This window comes from Myxocyprinus asiaticus, chromosome 7, assembly GCF_019703515.2.
Source record: "Myxocyprinus asiaticus isolate MX2 ecotype Aquarium Trade chromosome 7, UBuf_Myxa_2, whole genome shotgun sequence".
Classification (NCBI taxonomy): domain Eukaryota; kingdom Metazoa; phylum Chordata; class Actinopteri; order Cypriniformes; family Catostomidae; genus Myxocyprinus; species Myxocyprinus asiaticus.
In genome coordinates this window covers 19,027,626-19,040,068 of record NC_059350.1, presented here as the reverse complement: position 1 = coordinate 19,040,068, position 12,443 = coordinate 19,027,626, and the positions used below count along the sequence as shown (strand labels likewise).

The 12,443-nt window shown below is 44.2% G+C and overlaps 1 protein-coding gene across 8 annotated transcripts in view; it reads left to right on the top strand.

Annotated features, from left to right (window-relative positions):
• The window catches only part of dclk2a (doublecortin-like kinase 2a), a 96,478-nt gene that overhangs the window by 66,936 nt on the left and 17,099 nt on the right, over positions 1-12,443 (top strand). For all 8 annotated transcript variants that reach the window (XR_007897717.1, XR_007897715.1, XR_007897716.1 and 5 more), the window contains 6 exons: positions 143-200; positions 955-1,074; positions 2,237-2,383; positions 2,851-2,984; positions 3,282-3,359; positions 3,604-3,700. Coding sequence is in view for 4 of the 8 variants with exons in the window: in XM_051702902.1 (XP_051558862.1) it covers positions 143-200; positions 955-1,074; positions 2,237-2,383; positions 2,851-2,984; positions 3,282-3,359; positions 3,604-3,700 (634 nt within the window). In the remaining 4 variants the exon portion in view is untranslated. The remainder of the gene's footprint in view (positions 1-142; positions 201-954; positions 1,075-2,236; positions 2,384-2,850; positions 2,985-3,281; positions 3,360-3,603; positions 3,701-12,443) is intronic.

Genomic DNA, 12,443 nt, shown 5'->3' with positions numbered 1-12,443 from the left:
AGGTACAAAGCACATCTCTCATGCACTGAAAGGACATCATCCTTATAAGTGGGCCCCTGAGGCTCTGAAAGCACGCAAAGCAGACCATCATTTACCTTCCTGAATCAAAGTCTATTTTTCCTTTTTCTCTTACTCTCCACAGATCAACTGGAAAAGAGTTTGCACTGAAAATCATTGACAAAAACAAATGCCGTGGCAAAGTGAGTTCGACCATACAGGCATGCATGATGCGTGGAAGGGTGGGATATTGAGATGTGAATTATTTATGTCACATTAGGCCGCTGTTGAGTCTAGCGTTTTTGGTCTGTTTAATAATAGTTGTTTCTGAATGATTTGAATGCTATATACTTTTTCCTTTAGCTATTAATCTCTCTAATGAGAATGATATGTAAATAGGTAGTTGATGTGTAACATGTCCATTTACTTTTTTAATCAACATAATGAATTTAGGTTAAAATTAATATGAAAGGAAAAGTGTATATTTTATGTGCTAAGTATAGTCAGAATTTCTAATACTAGTTCATTTTAAATGGGGCAAACACATGACAAATGAGTTTTTAATTACATGTACAAACATTTCATGTAGTCTCTCAATTAATATGAGCTCATAAAAGCTGCATGCATAATAATTAGAAAAAATAATAATAACAAAATGCTGTTGAAAATAGTTTGAATGGAGTAGCATGTCAAACCACAGGACATGTCAACTTCCCAAAAGTATTTCATGTCAAGAACCACAAAGCAGTTAAATTTAGGCAGAGGTCAATGTCCCATACAGTAATCTGGTTTCAGGCTGTGCTTTAACTGAGGAAGTTAGTTTCCTGTTTGCCTTGTTTCCTGCAAAAACAGACCTCAGGAATTCATGCAGATTTATGCCTCAGCAGCTAAAGACAAAAGACTGCTGAGAGATGCTTTATGGGTGGGAGTTTTGTGACACGTGTTCTGAACCCTCAGGAGCACCTGATCGAGAATGAGGTGGCGGTGTTGAGGCGTGTTAAGCATCCTAATATCATCATGTTGATTGAGGAGGTGGATACGCCCACTGATCTCTATCTAGTCATGGAACTTGTGAAGGTATTGTTCATAAATCTCTCAACAACACACAGGGCTTATACATACTGTTACCACACCACAGTTGCATTTCAAGATAACATGAAATCAATAATCACCTTGTTTACTTAATAAATGTCCCTGGTCTTATTGTGCATGACTCAACCTTGCACATTATTCTAAAAAATAATTCATAATATTTTATCAAAACAACCATATAAGGCCACAAGTGTGGGTAAAAATAAAAATGTTAATCACGATTAATCACATCATTTTTTTTGTAGTTAATCGTGATTAATCACAAATTTTGAAAGTGCTGAAATTTGACACTATAAATATAATTATTTTCCAGTCAAAATTCTTTTATTTCCATCATAGGAAAGAAAACAAAACAATATATAACGATATAATGCTTTATTAACATTTTCCAAACAAAGCCTTCCACAGTATAAAGACAGAAATGCACTAAAATATCACCAATTCAAGTAACATTAAAAGTTTTCCAAAGTCTAATTGGGAGGTTGACTAATTGAAAGAACTAATCTCCCCATAGGTTTAGTATTCATTGCAATGGCCATTAAATCTCTTAAACTCTCATCCTCCACAGTGTTAATCTGCCAGTAGACTGTAGCTATCCGCTTTGTTTCATCAATCGTGAAGCTGCGTTCATGATTTGCGTTAGCGCCAATGTCAAGTGCCACTTTGAATTCCACATGAAAAGCACTTGCAGACAAAAACATCCCATTCTCAGTTTTGGTGATAGTTAAGACTTGCTTTTCATTTGTTTGTTTAAATGTCCAGTTGGACTGGATAGTGAAAGAAAAGAATGCTAAGAAATAGCATACATGGGAAGTCCTTCAATCCTAAAGCATCCCAAGTGCAATGACCAGAATGTGCAGAGCTATAATCTAGGCAAAGGAGGGCTACTTTGAATAAGCTAAAATATAAGATAGTTTTGAGTTGTTTAACTTTTTTGGTCACTGCATTATTCCCATATTTCCATTTGTGTTTTTATTGTTATATAACATAGTAATAATAGAGTAGATGTGTCCAACAAGTGTGTAGCAGTGTGGGAAAAGTTTGAACATTTTGTAGTCTATTGTAAAACTGTGTTCCACACAGAATACAGCTTATACTTGGGCTGTTTTTTTGTTTTGTTTTTTACAATCTGTGTGTTTCTCACCAGGGTGGAGATCTGTTTGATGCCATCACCTCCTCCACAAAGTACACTGAGAGAGATGCTAGTGCAATGGTATTCAACTTGGCTGCAGCTCTCAAATACCTGCACAGAATGTGTATTGTCCATCGAGACATCAAACCTGAGAATTTACTGGTATGCAAATTCATAAATACACACACAGAAGAAAAACACACACACATCTTCAACAGAGACATCAAATATACAATATACAGTTATACACACCCACACACGCCTTTACACAGACAACAAATCTGAGAATACTTTAGTGCATAAACACACCAACTCACACCTAGAGAAAAACATCAAACATCAGAATCCACCCGTCTTTAACATACACACACCCACAGCAGTATAGAGACATGGAATCTGTGTATCATTAAGTATATATACACACCCACACACTCCTACGCTGAGCCATTAAACCTTTGAATGCATTGGTGAGTACGCACAAACACACCTTCTGACATCATTTGACTTGAGTTCCCAATAATAGACAATCACTTTGCATGAAAAAATTATGTATGGTATGTCAAGAGGGGAAATATAAATGCCGATGCATAAAAATAGCAAATCTTCCTCTTTCACGGTGTGTGTCATAGGTATGCGAGTACCCTGATGGTACAAAGTCTTTGAAGTTGGGTGATTTTGGCTTGGCCACAGTTGTTGAAGGGCCGTTGTACACTGTGTGTGGAACACCTACTTACGTTGCCCCAGAAATCATATCAGAGTCAGGGTGAGATCAATTTTCAGCATAAAAGACAAATATCTTATTGTGAAATATTTTGCTTGAATAGTGCTTTTCTATCTTTCTTTTAAATAAATGCCACTTGGTTTGATATTTTGTTTTCTAATGAAATAACATGCAAGCATTTTTAAGTGTGTCTAAAGTGTTGTTCTGAAGCCACTGTACTATAGGTGCAAGAATTTGATTTGTTTCAGAGCCTTTAAAATATTCAATGTTATTGCATCTTTTTTTTCATCCTCTTTGACTTGTCTGTCCTCTTCGTCCTCTGGCTGGGCGTTGCTGTAGCTATGGGCTAAAGGTGGACATCTGGGCAGCTGGTGTGATTACCTACATCCTACTGTGTGGCTTCCCACCTTTCCGCAGGTACCACAAGCTAAAAGATTCTCTTATAACCACTCTGAATCGCAACCTCTCAGCCACTACAGTGTTTCTAAAATAAGTACCTCTAAAATGTAGTCTCAACACAGCTTGTCATAAAACATTTAAATGTAGCATAAAATCAATGTTGCAAATCATTGTCCAAACAGCTGATAATCAAACCTCACTACATAGGAAAATTCTCAGTACTTAATTCATGTCTTGAATGAATGAATGTATGTTTTTGTAGTGAGAATAATCTTCAGGAAGACCTTTTCGATCAGATCCTGGTTGGACGTTTAGAGTTTCCATCACCTTTCTGGGACAATATCACTGATTCTGCCAAAGTGGGTACAATCAGACAAACATCCTACAAAAGTTCATCCTGCAAGTACACACACTGGCTATGCTCGGAATGAAATACTAGCTTACTACTTACTGAATACTGCTTAATATGCACTGTATTCACCTTATGTGCCAGAGAATCTAGCGTGAGACATCTTAGGAATTTTGTCTTTGTTCTTCCGGTCTAGCGTATTCTATATAGATTTCTGTGGTGTTGATGTCAATGTGTAATTAGCTGTCGAAGTGGATATACAGACTATAGAGTTGTCAAAAGTTATCATGAGTATTTTAAAGTGTTCAGGGACACAAGTGTCTCTGCAAGCAGAGCAGGGAGATTTTAAAACAAGAGTACTTCACATAAATAAAGATCCTATCTTCACGCTGTGGATGTACTGATGTGCCTCTGTGCTCATGAAACTACAATAGACAACACAAAGTCATTAAAAATATCTCTGTAAGACACCTCTGACCATCTTCTTGTGTCACTCACTCTTAGCGTTATAGTCAAGGTGAGCAGATTTATTGAGTGTTAAACCCGAACAGGGGAAGGGCTGCAACTTTATACACACACACACACACACACACACACACACACACACACACACATACTGTATATTCAGTGGATATAAAAAGTCTACACACCCCTGTTAAAACAGCAGGTTTTAGTGATAAATCATATCAGACTTTTTGCAACTTTATTGTAAAAATTACAACCTATGCAATGCCACTGAAAACCATAGTGACACATTTCAGAGAAAAAAAATCTAAATAAAAAACTTAGAATAACTTAACTGCATATGTGTGCACCCTTTTATAATTGGGTATGTGGCTGTGTTCAGAATCAACCAGTCATCAAGCTCATGTGAAACAGTACACAACTGTCTTCACCTGAAGTGACTCTGATTAAATCCAAATAAATCTCAGCTGTTCTTGTAGGATTTTTCTGACATCTTCTTGGTCGCATGCTACTACAAGAGCCATGGGCCACAAAGAGCTTACAAAGCATCAATGGGATCTCATTGTTGAAAGGTGTCCCATGGTATATTCCAAGGCATTAGATATACCATGGAACACAGTGAAGACAGTCATCAACAAGTGGAGAAAGTATGGCTGGTCAGGGCGGCTGTCAAGAGGCCTAAAGCAACATTAAAGGAGCTGCAGCTCTTTCTGGCAAGTACTGGTTGCTCCCTACATGTGACAACTATCTCCCATCTTCTTCATCTGTCTGGGCTATGGGGCAGGGTGGCAAGACCAAGCCTTTTCTGATGAGAAAAAAAAAAAAAAAAAAAAAAAAAAAAATATATATATATATATATATATATAAAAGGCATGTTTGGCGCAAAAACAACACAGCACATCAGCAAAAGAACACCATACCCACGGTGAAGCATGGTGGTGGCATCATCATGCTTTGGGGCTGCTTTTTTCAGCTGGAAATGTAAGCGCAGCGTAGTTCTAGTGGGAAGACTAGCAGCTGTACATCATCATAACATTAGCTAGGTAACTCCTAGCCAATCATATGTAAGCCATTGCTTTATAAGTCTGTTCACAATCTATCACATTGCTGTTTCAGTGTGCTAACACGGCAACATCATTTATAGCACTGTCTGACGTCGAGTCCATTTCGCTCTCAGACTAGCTAACATCCAGCTATGGACACAGACTTATTCACTGCTCCTTACCTTATCCAGAATCAGCAGTTCCTCGCACATCACACGTCCGCAAATTTCTGGATTCTCAGTGGGATCGCGCACTCTTGGAATCATAATAGACATGTTCTGTCCTCTCCAGGCCACAGGAGAACCCGTGCACAGAACATCTCTGGAAGCCCACCTTCCCTTCCCAACGACGCTGTCACTTCATCTCAACTTCTGCCTGCATCAAACCTATGGGGAGTAAACAATCAGCAAACCCGGATCTTCATCCATATCTCTATCACTTAGGATATCTCCCTCAATCGAGCCACCGCATCCTCAATTGGAATGCATGACCCGGTGCGGAAGGAGTGCGCTCCTCGCCAAGTCTGTCAAAATCGGCTCAGGCAGCATCTGATTTCCATCAGAAGTTCTCATCATATCTAACAAATGCATTCAGATTTAGTCATGGGTCTAGGCCTTCTGTTGCCTATGCTGTCTGTTCATCATAACACATCTGCATCAATATAAAAAGGCAATATTTCATGTCAACAGCGCATTCGCTCTCATAGTAACGGCAGGCAACCACGCGTCCATAGTGTGATCACATGAGGGTAACTCGGTCAGGTTCACTCGCATGTCATTCACCGTGTTGCATGCCCGAGTGTTCCCCATTGGGGGATTAAGATCAATACCCAGGTATGTTATGATGTACAGTGCTTATTGTATGGGGTCTCATCACTCCATTCAGTAAGATATCCCTGTTTTGTTGGTCGCTCTTTGCTCTAAATCACGTAGTGGGCGTTTTCCAATACAAGCTCCTACATATCAATCAATGACAGCTGCCGCTCAGACCTCCTCTTCTGGTCACAGCTATTAAATCACTGGAATGGCATTTCCTTTTTTCACCAAAAAAAAAAAAAACTTGTCCCTTTCTAGGATCATGGTTCACAGGGAAATGGCCAGACACATTTTTCAATATAGCTTCCTACGCTCCCTCATCCGCTCTTTGAAATTTATCCCATCGTCATGGCCAGTGTTATATGGGGTTCCCTTTGGACACGCAAACACGTCGTAGTTTTGCGGCAATTCTTCAGTCATCACTATAATCAATTAGGCCGGTCCTCCTCTAGCCATCATGTCCCTTATGAGACGTCTGACATGGCAGAGCATTTCCTGCAACTTCATTATCTCAGCCAGACACATTCCTGGGTTTTTCAATGTAATCGCTGACTCCCTCTCGTTTTGCTTCCAGGAGTTCCACAGACCATGTCTCCTCCCCCCCGCCAGCAAAAAAAAAAAAAAAACAAAAAAAAAAAAAAAACATTCCCTGCCACCCCTCTCAGACCTCCTGCTGGATTAAGCCCCTCCTTACTTCCCCATTTAAATTCTGCTCTAACTCTCATGCAGAAAGGATTTGCCCGGTCCACACTTACTTCCTACAACTCAGCCTGGGCCCACTATTCCTTCTCCTGCCAATCACACAGTACTCCTCTATTTTCCATTCTGACCTTCCAGTGTGCGTGTTAATTTCCTTTTGCTTTCACAATAGACATCTCAAATTTCCTCCCCTATTCATCACTCCATCCCTAGCCCCCATGTTGCGCTACTGGTTCAGAAACCACCGCACTGCTACCCTAAAACATTGTGGTCTCTCCCCTCATGTCTTCTCGGGCACTCTTTTTTGCATCAGAGCAGCTACTACTGCCACTCTTCGAGGTATTGTCAAGATGCTTGGCCACTGGTCTTCCTCATCCTACCTGAAATATAGTCGACCATACCCAAATCATCAAACAAGCTCAACTATCCATCAACCATAAGTTTTCATACCTATCTGGTGGTGGTTGGTGGCTCTCTCTCATCACATCTTTCCCTACACAATGATTCAATTCAAGCATGTCCATCGTTTTGCAAGAATAACGCATAACTATGTCTACCCTCCTCGCCAGGGCTTCCGTAATCTCAAGCATGGTTTCCTTTGCATAGGTATTGCACAAGCCAGCTCGCCCTTGCTGGAAAGCTCACACTATCATGGGATATCTTTCAACAGGGTATTGCACGACAACATTGCCATTATCATATGGCTTTATGTATGCTGTTCACCTTGGCAAAGATAACCATCAAACAAAGTCCGACCTCATCAGAGGGTTCATAATCAAATGTAGTTTTCTTTCAACGAATGGTATTGTATGCAACGTCACCATTATCGTATGGCTTTACACTATGTTGTTCATCTTTCGGCAAATATATCTCAAACAACTCTTCCCTCATCGGAGGGTTTTCATAATCAAATGTTGTTTTCTTTTAATGAAGGGATTGCACGCAACGTCGCCATCATCGTATGGCTTTACGCTACGTTGTTCACCTTTCGGCAAAGATATCTCAAAGAACTCTTCCCTCGTCGGAGGGTTTTCATAATCAAATGTTGTTTTCTTTCAACGAAGGGATTGCACGTAACGTCACCATTATCGTATGGCTTTACGCCATGTTGTTCACCTTTCGCTAAAGATATCTCAAACAACTCTTCCCTCGTCGGAGGGTTTTCATAATCAAATGTTGTTTATCTTTCAACAAAGATACTGCACAACAACACTGGCCTAACGTAGGGCCTCATACCACGTTGTTCATCTTTGGCAAAGATTCTGCACAACCAGGGGCTCCTCGATGGAGGGCCTAAAATCGCACTCAAGGATAAGGATAAAAAAATTTAATAAATAACAAAAAAACGGACAAGGACAAAATCACACTCAAGGAGAAAAGGAAAAAAAAAACAGGACAAGACTAAATCAAACTCAAGGAGGAAAAAAAAAACGCACGGCTTTTCCTATTGCAAAGGTATTGTACAACCAAGCCAGAGATATTGCGCATTTCATGTCAAATCTAGGTGTTCACATCTCTTTTCTTTCCCCTCTTCTCCAGAATGAATGCCTAACACAAGACCTGGTTTGTACCTGACTGGATCTTCTCTTTTTGATGGTAGTATTCTACTTTCTCTCTTTTGGGGTAAGCTCTTTGCCCCTGCCTCATATCTCCGGCAGGATATGATGGTTCCAAGTACAACTTCTTCGGACTGCCAGAAGGGACTTACGCCAAAGAGAGACATTACATTTCTGTTTTATATTCATCAAATAAATGTCATCTGAAATTTCACTCAAGTCTGCGAGTCTTCCTAATAGAAATGTAAGTGCAGCATAGTTCTAGCGGGAAGACTAGCAGCTGTACATCATCGTACCATTAGCTAGGTAACTCCTAGCCAATCACATGTAAGCCATTGCTTTATAAGTCTGCTCACAATCTATCACATTGCTGTTTCGGTGTGCTAACACGGCAACCTCCACCACCCCACCACCACCAGTTGAGTCCCGTCCTGCACAGGGGTAGGCTCCTCGCCCCTGCGTCCTATCTCCGGCAGGATATGACGGTTCCGAGTACAACTTCTTCGGACTGCCAGATGGGGCATACACCAAAGAGAGACATTACATTTCTGTTTTATATTCATCAAATAAATGTCATCTTAAATTTCACTCAAGTCTGCATGTCTTCCTGATAGAACTAGGGCTTTAGTGAAGGTGGAGGGAATCATGAATAGCTCCAAGTACCAGTCAGTTTTGGTACAGAACCTTCTGGCGTCTGCTAGAAAGCTGAAAATGAAGAGATCTTTCACCTTTCAGCATGATCCAAAGCACTCATCCAAATCAACAAAAGAATGGCTTCAGCAAAAAAAGATTAATGTTTTGGAATGGCCCAGCCAGAGCCCAGACCTGAATCTTATAGAAAATCTGTGGGGGGACCTGAAGAGGGCTGTACACAGGAGATGCCCTTGCAATTTGACAGATCTGGAACATTTTTGCAAAGAAGAGTCAAGATGTGCCAAGCTAATAGTCTCTTATCCAAACAGACTGAGTGCTGTAATAAAATCAAAGGGTGCTTCAACTAAGTATTAGTTCAGGGATGTGCACATTTATGAAGTTAGGTAATTCTAAGTTTTTTTTTTGATCTGAAATGTACTTTGGGTCCCTGTCTGTCACTCACTCGACATTGTGTCGATGTAGTGACACTAGGGGTTCAATCTTGAGAGCCCCAAACACCTTTGCTTAAAATTGAAAAGGCCAATGAAAATTGGCGAGTGGAATTTGCATGCCACTCTCCACTCCAGACATACGGGTATAAAAGGAGATGGCGTGCATCACTCATTCAGATTTTTTCTTCGGAGCCGAATGCATGTGCGGGTCTGTTCATCCTCTCACCTCTTGCTATGCTGCTGGATTTTTACGGCGCATATCAGCAGTCACCCTCGCACGGTTGAGTGCTGTGCTTCCCCTGGGCACTTCGGCAGCCTGAGTCTGCAGGTGCTAAAAGAATATATTCAAGAAAGAGTATATTTTCCTTCTAAAAGAGCTTGCGCAAACGCTTGGTGTCTTAATAAAGATGTCCTTCCGTGTTTGCGCTTCTGGATGTGGCCGTTATCTCTCCCCTCCAGATACCCATGAAGTCTGCCTCGAGTGTCTGGCGCACCAGCACGCCGAGGTGGCTTTCATGGAATTGTTGTGTTCTCATTGCGAGAACATGCCCATGAGAATGTTGCGGTCGCGGCTCACTTCCTTCTTCATGAAGCCACCGCGGCTGCTCCCCAACCTGGTCCGTCCTGGGCTGACACCGGGTCGGCAAGCACTACGGGCAATCTGGATGTGGACATGAGAGCGTTTCCGCCAGCTCAGCCCCTGTGGACCTCCCATCCCCCAGCACGCTTGTTCTGTCTGGATGAACTGTTTTATGTGTCGTTCGCGGCTCGCAATGAGGATGAGCTTTCAATCGCGGCATCGGAGGGTGGGCTTCTGCTATCGGAAGTGGACAAATATTCTGAACTCCCGCCCACGGGCGGTAGAGCACAGGATGAGGCAGACGCTGAGATGGCAGCCGTACTTGCCCGGGCGGCTGCGAACATCGTGCTAAAGTGGAACCCTCCACCCTGCCCTGAGCGTTCGCGGCTGGATGATTTGTTTCTGGGATCGGAGCGCAACTCACGGCCATGCCCCGCCCCGGTGCCTTTCTTCCCAGAAGTGCACGAGGAGCTAACGAAGTCATGGAAGGCACCTTTTACTGCCTGTACATGCTTCGTGGGCTCGTCCACTCTGACTACCCTCGATGGTGGAGCGGCTAAGGGATATGTCGAGCTCCCCCAGGTAGAGCACGCCGTAGCGGTGCATTTATGTCCGCAGGGCGAAGCCACCTGGCGCGACCGACCAAGGCTCCCTTCCAAGGCCTGTAAGTTCTCTTCCTCTTTAAGGATGAAGGCTTACAAGGCCACAGGTCAGGCTGCTTCCACCCTGCATGCCATGGCCATCCTGCAGATCCACCAGGCCAAGGCGCTAAAAGATCTGCACGAGGGTAGGACCGACCCAGGGCTGATGCAGGAACTGCGCACTGCAACCGACCTCGCCTTACGTGCAACAAAGGTCACGACACGTGCCCTGGGCCAGACGATGTCCACGCTTGTGGTCCAAGAGCGGCACCTGTGGCTCAATCTTGCGGAGATTCGAGATGCCGAGAAAGTCCGCTTTCTTGATGTGCCCATCTCCCAAGGGGGCTGTTTGGCGACACCATCAAGCATTTCGCCCATCAGTTCTCGACAGTGAGGAAGCAGACCGAGGCAATTAAACACATCCTGCCGTGGCGCGACCTAGAAAGTATGGAGTTGGAGACAGGCAGGAGGTAGTGGCACCAGTGAAACAATTTCAGAGGCTCCTGGGGCATATGGCATCCTCGGCAGTGGTTCTCCCCCTCAGGTTGATGCATATGAGACCGCTTCAGCACTGGCTACAGACTCGAGTCCCGAGGTGGGCATGGCACCACAGCACCCGGCGTGTGACCATCACGCCACAGTGCCATCAGACTTTCAGCCCTTGGTCGGACCTGGTGTTTCGACGGGCAGGTGTTCCCCTAGAGCAGGTCTCAAGGCGCGTTGTGGTCACGATGGATGCCTCGAACTCAACGGGCTGGCAGTGTCTGGGCTCTGGATGGGGCCCCGACTCCAATGGCACATCAACTGCTTAGAGTTGCTGGCAGTATTGCTGGCCCTAAGGAGGCTCCGGCTGTTGATTCAGGGCAAGCATGTGTTGGTCCGAACTGACAACACAGCGACCGTAGCATACATAAACCGCCATGGTGGCATACGCTCACGTCGCAACTCACCCGCCGCCTCCTCCTTTGGAGTCAGCAGACCTTGAAGTCTCTGCAGGCCAATCACCTTCTGGCAATCCTCAACCGTGCAGTGGACGTGCTCTCATGGCATGTAATGCTCCACGGGAAGTGGATACTCCACCCCCACGTAGTCCAGCTGATTTGGGAGAGATTCAAGGAGGCGCAGGTAGACCTGTTTGCCTCCCAAGACTCCTCTCATTTCCCCCTGTGGTACTCCCTGTCCGAGGCCCCCCTTGGCACGGATGCCTTGGCGCACAGCTGGCCTCGGGGGCTACACAAGTATGCGTTTCTTCCTGTGAGCCTCATTGCACAGACTCTGTGCAAAGTCAAGGAGGATGAGCAGCAAGTCCTGATCGTTGCGCCGTACTAGCCCAACCGTACTTGTTTCTCAGATCTGATGCTCCTGACAGTAGCACCTCCCTGGCACATTCAGGCAGGAACTTCTCACTCAGGGGCAGGGCACACTCCAGCACCCATGGCCGGACCTCTGGAATCTCCACGTCTGGCTCCTGGACAGGACGTGGAAGACCTAGCAGTCAAGACACGATCACTCAAGCCAGGGTCCCCTCTACGAGGCGGCTGTATGCCTTGAAGTGGCATCTTTTTGCTAACTGGTGTTCTTCCCGTGGGGAAGACCCACAGAGATGCGCCGTCGGGTCTGTGCTGTCTTTCCTTCAAGAAGGGCTGGGGAGATGGCTGTCTCCCTCTACCCTGAAAGTGTACGTAGCTGCTATAGCAGCTCACCATGATACACTGGATGGGAGAACCTCACGACAGCACGACCTGATCAACAGGTTCCTCAAAGGCATGAGGAGGTTGAATCCTCCTAGACCGCGCCTTATCCCCTCTTGGGATCTCTCTGTGGTCCTACCTGCCCTACAGAGAGCCCCCTTTGAGCCCCTGGAGCAGG